This window comes from Elephantulus edwardii, unplaced genomic scaffold (assembly GCF_000299155.1).
Source record: "Elephantulus edwardii isolate Elephantulus edwardi_28Jun2011 unplaced genomic scaffold, EleEdw1.0 scaffold00052, whole genome shotgun sequence".
NCBI classification, from domain to species: domain Eukaryota; kingdom Metazoa; phylum Chordata; class Mammalia; order Macroscelidea; family Macroscelididae; genus Elephantulus; species Elephantulus edwardii.
Genome location: NW_006399802.1, coordinates 778318 through 783400, shown reverse-complemented (window position 1 = coordinate 783400; position 5083 = coordinate 778318). Strand labels below are relative to the sequence as shown.

Sequence of the window (5083 nt, the reverse complement as noted above, 5' to 3'; positions counted from 1 at the left end):
AACATAATGATAAACCTTGTGGGCACTGACTGCTCTTTCCAGGCGTCTTCTCCAGTAAGCAAAGCACTTGATTTCCTTATGTAGCAATTCCACCTATCTTTTTGGTATCTGGTGCCCTGGGGTGGGGATCACTCAACTTTCCTCCCACTAGAGTTGGACGTCATCTCTCCCCCTCTGTGCACCCAGCCCTTCATCTCCCTTGGACACTTCGGTCTTGAATTCCTTCTGTGGTATCTCACTTCCTAGCCTGAGATCTCCTGATGGGCAGGAGTTGGCATCAACTTCTGAAGCCCAGCATCTGGGACACAATCAATAAACACTGAATAGAATTAATTTCCTATCCACCCTTGGTTTAATTTCTCTACCATAAGAACTAAACTCTCCCCAAGCCTGCCAATTTGTCCCCAAGCAGCGCCGGGACCCAGCAAGACCTTTGGCACACAAATCCAGCAGCAGAACTTGAGGTCATGCTCTGCTGAGACTCGAACCAGGGCCATGTATGCTCACTGCGGACGAGGCCAGCTGAGCTGAGAGATCTAATAACAAGAAGTAATAACAAGAGCAGGGCAGGGCGGTCCTCGGACGGCGCTGCACATCCGACCTGCCTTCCAACCCTCGCAACAATCCCGGTCGAAGGCATTTTTCTCTTCGGTGACAGGCGACGCAGTCAGGAGAGAGCTGGAGACCCATGTCTGCTGGGACCGAGGAAGGCCTCGAACTCGGGTCGCCAATCCCACTGCAGAGACGCTAGGGCGCCAGGAGAGTGAAGGTGGCGGGGAGCAGAGTTCACTCGTTCCACCCAGTCCTGCCACTGGGACCTCCGACCCCGGGGGGTCGCGCGCACCCCCGCCCCCTGCCCTGCGCCATCTTGGAGCGCCGCTCCGGACCGCCCCGAACCGCTGCTTCAGTGAGTACTCACCTACACTGCCCGGGGCCAGGCCCCCTGCCACCTCCGCGACCCCCGCCACGGTCACGAGAAGGAGCAGCGTGCCTCGCAGCGAGGCCCGGACTGTCGCCATGACCGGGCCGGGCGGGTCGCGGACCGCAGGATGCTCGGACCCAGCCGGGCCGCCACCGCTGCTCGTGCGAGGCCCCGCCCCTGCCTTCTGTGCCCCTCTGGTGATTGGCTGCGATGCGCTCAAGACCCGCCCTCCAGACGCAGAGAGTTTCTAAAAACTCCTGCGGGCGGGAACGTGCCGGGACCCCGGCTCTTTGTTAAGACCCAGCTGTGTGTCAGCATCTGCAGTCTATCTCCGCAGCCGGCGTTCAGGCGGAGAGTGAGCAGGATGCCGCAGGTGGAAGGCTCTAGAATTCCCCTACAGCCTCCAGAGTTTACAAATGTGGATACGGACGCCCCAAGAAGATGACTTGTCCCAGACCTGCAAGAACTAGGGCCAACACTAAACCACAGGGAACTTTCCCTTCACATACTCTCGGTGATGTGCTTTGTTTTCTGTCTACTGAGATGCTGTCTTATACTAACAGAAAGGCGTGTCAAGACAGGGCAACGTGCCTTTCCCAAGATGAAGGGCTCCTCCTGACATGACAAGGGCTGGAGGCACGAATTCACTCCCAAACCTCATATCCACCTGAAGCCTCCCTCATTATGCCTTTGAAATTTTATTAGGCATCCTTGGGAAAGGAAGAGAGGAAGACACGGACTATCCAATGGAGTTTACACTTCGTTCATGAGACCAATTTGGAGATTAATTTTATGAAACAATGCATATGAGTGATCGCCTGAAACACAATGTATGAATGAAGGAATGTGTGAAAAACAGTGTGCATGAGTGATACACAATGCGTAGGAATTTTGTACGCAAATCAGTACGTTGTTGTGTGCCATTGACTCTGAATGACCCATCACTGACCCTCCCACGGGTTTTCCGAGGCAGTAGTAATCGCAGGAGAGGAGATTGCACAAATCTTCTCCCACGAAGCTGCTGGCATTTTCGAACTGCGTGCCTTTGGCATTGCAGCACAGCTTCTTACGACTAGGCCACCAGAGCTCCCTACAAACCAACATGTGTATGTAGAGGAAGGAAAAAAAAATTATATATATATATATGTATGTATGTATATATAAATTTGGTGATGAATCCCTATCCACTTTTACCCTCTGAGCTTCACCATCCTATCCCTACCCCACCTCAGGCAGCACAGAGCAAGTGCTATTGTGGAAAATGCTTGGGAGTTGAGGTGGCCCCTAGCTATGACAACTAATGTTTCCTTTCTAGTTCCTTTTTTCTATTCCCTTTAAAAAATTATAATAATAATAAAACAGTTTAAAATGCCAATTTTTAAATATCTTTAAGTATCCAGGCAGTATTCATGTCTTCCCCTATTGTCTCATTTCTTTTTATAGTTTGTGTTTATGCAAATCAAGTTCCAAACAAAGTCTGTGTACTGAAATTGGTTTATATGTCTCTTACTGTTTGTTTTCTCTTCCAAACTTACAAAATGAAAACATGAACACTTTACAGTGACCTTCCTAAAATCCTGCTCTGATGACAACTGTCTGCTTCAAACTCTCTGAGAGGTCATCTCTTACAGGATAGAGTGATATGTAATTATCTTATTAACACAGTGTTTTTAGCAAATGGACTCAATCACCCTCTTCATTTCCTCTTCACATGCTCATGTGTCCTTTAAGAACCTCTTATTTTGTTATTCTAAACCTTGTAGTTGCTCTTAATTATCTGTCACCATATATATACTTCTTTGTCCAGAATTTCCCCCACCCCAGTTCTTAAGGTAAAAACTGAGGGCACTAAAGTGGTTGCTGTGGGCCTAATTGTACCACAGAAGGATCTGAGCAGAAAATGTGCCCTGGATAAAGTGACCAAAACATCACATCCTGGTGTGTCTGAGATCGTCATGGTCTTAATGCAGAAAGTCCTGCGTCTCAGGAGCTCCCTGAGTCCTGAACAAAATAGGCCCCTGTGTAAGGGAGCTTTGGTGGCCTAATGGCAAAAAGCTCTGCTACAGTCCCGAACGCACACAGTTCAAGGCCGCCAAATGCTCCACAGGAGAGGAATGAGCAATCTCCTCCTGTGGGATTAACTGCCTCTGAAAACCCGCCAGAGGGTCAGCTATGGGTCGGTTCTGACTCTACCATACACAACAACAACAGCTCTGTGTATCTCAGAAAAATGTCATAAGGATGGCCTGTAAAGGGGCTTTTAAATGGAAAAATGAAATCAAACAGGTAATAAAAATCTCTCTTGAAGTAAGTAAATACAGGAATGTGTTTACCATTAGTTCTCTAATGATATAAGGACATCTACTTAGCAATCATTGGCTCTCTGAAAAAGAGAATGAAGGAGGAAAAGGATTAATCAAGTGCTGTTCCATTATTATAAAACTACAATTCATTGCTGTTGAGTCAGAACCAACTCATAGGTGATGGGGGAAATTGCCCATTTTTCTCTGTAGAGCCACTGGTGAAATTGAATAGGCAGAGAATTATGGCCTTTGGCTTAACAGTACAACTCCCTACTGACCACATCCACAAAGCTCCCCTGTTGACTCACAGAGATGACACCTAAGGCCTTAAGTGGAGAGAAAATGATTGACTACTTGGTGATTTCTTAGCTATGTAGTCAGGGATGACTTTATTGCCAGATAATACTTGTGAGATAGGAGAGCAAACTTGCTCTGTAAATGAATCCAATGTAATAATGGTGAAGCTGGGTGTCTCTCTGAGGAAAGAGTGGTTATTTCTATACTGTGAGATTATGATTGGGATAGACATGTTAGAAGAATAGTTGAAATCTGAGCTGTGGTAATGAAGTATTTTAAGACTGAATCCCCTGAGATTGTCTTGCTATAAGAATTGCTGACCAGGCACTATTATCCTGAGGGATGTCTCATAATAGGACCCTTCTGTTTGGGTTACATACTCAGCATTGAAAGTCCCTCAGAATAGGTTTTCAACCAGGCAGAGAAGGTGACCACTTCAGGTTTTTTAGCAGAAGTTTGACTGAGGAAATGATGCCTCACTGAAGCCAGTGGAGGCTGCTGATCATTTTCTCTGCCAACCCTAGCCCTGCTGAGGGTGTGAATTTTGTGGGGTTAGGACACGTTTTGGCTATTCTTCCCAGGATATTTTGATCACTGTATTATTTACGCAACACCTGTACATTTCAGAAAGGGAGGAAGTAGCTATTTGTCCAGTTCCTGTAAGTCTTGGAAATAAAGAGGGGGCTATCACTGTTTGTCTGCCTCCTGTCAGCTTCAGGAAGACAGAAAAACTGATGGGAAATGGCTTAGTTTGGGAGCTTGTTCAGGGCCTTAGGGTAGGATCATCTGAAGAGTGTTCAGCTATACTTATACACCTTCTTGACTAAATATTCTCTAGGCCATTATACAAAAAATCAGAACCTCTGTTATTGTTGTTGTTAGGTGCTGCTGAGTTGACTACAACTCATAGCGACCACCACTGAGTGAATTCCAACTCATAGTATCCCTCCTTTGAGTTTCCAAGGCTGTAAATATTCATAGGGAGTCTGTATATCTCCTCCCTGAGAAACAGTTGCTGTTGTTTTGTCCTGAAAGGAGCTTGGTGTCAGGCACCTGGGCAGGATGAGAAAAACCCAGAGAGAGGGCAGCTGAGGACTTTGGAGGTATGGCTTCAAAAGAAGGGAGCTCATGTCATTAATCACCCTGGGTTTGTTTTTTTTTAATTTTGTTGTTAATCTAGTATAATAGATTAAAAGCGAAATTTTTAAAAATATGATGATTTTGAAAACCTTCATATAAGGATCTTACCCAGACAGATAGAACGCCAAATCTATTGCTATTGTTAGGTATTGTTGAGTCAAGTACGACACATAGAGACCGTATGAACAACATCTGAACTCTGTCCTATCCTGTGCCATCCTCACACTTTTTGACACATTGGAGCCCATTGCAGCAGTCACCATATCAATCCACCTGGTTGAGGGTCTTCCTCTCCTTTGTTGACCCTCTACCTTTTGGAGCATCATGTCCCTCTCCAAGGAATGGCCCCTCCTAGCAACATGTCTGAAGTATGTGAGGTGAAGCCTCATCATCTTTGCCTCCAAAGAGCACACTGGCTGCA

General features: G+C 46.4%; 1 protein-coding gene across 1 annotated transcript in view; it reads right to left on the bottom strand.

Annotated features, from left to right (window-relative positions):
* Positions 1 to 1075, bottom strand: part of RECK (reversion-inducing-cysteine-rich protein with kazal motifs) — a 69537-nt gene extending 68462 nt beyond the window's left edge. Inside the window, exon 1 of the mRNA XM_006886832.1 lies at positions 920 to 1075. Coding sequence (XP_006886894.1) covers positions 920 to 1019 — 100 coding nt within the window. The 5' untranslated portion in view covers positions 1020 to 1075. The remainder of the gene's footprint in view (positions 1 to 919) is intronic.
* Between the last annotated feature and the right edge of the window lie 4008 nt (positions 1076 to 5083).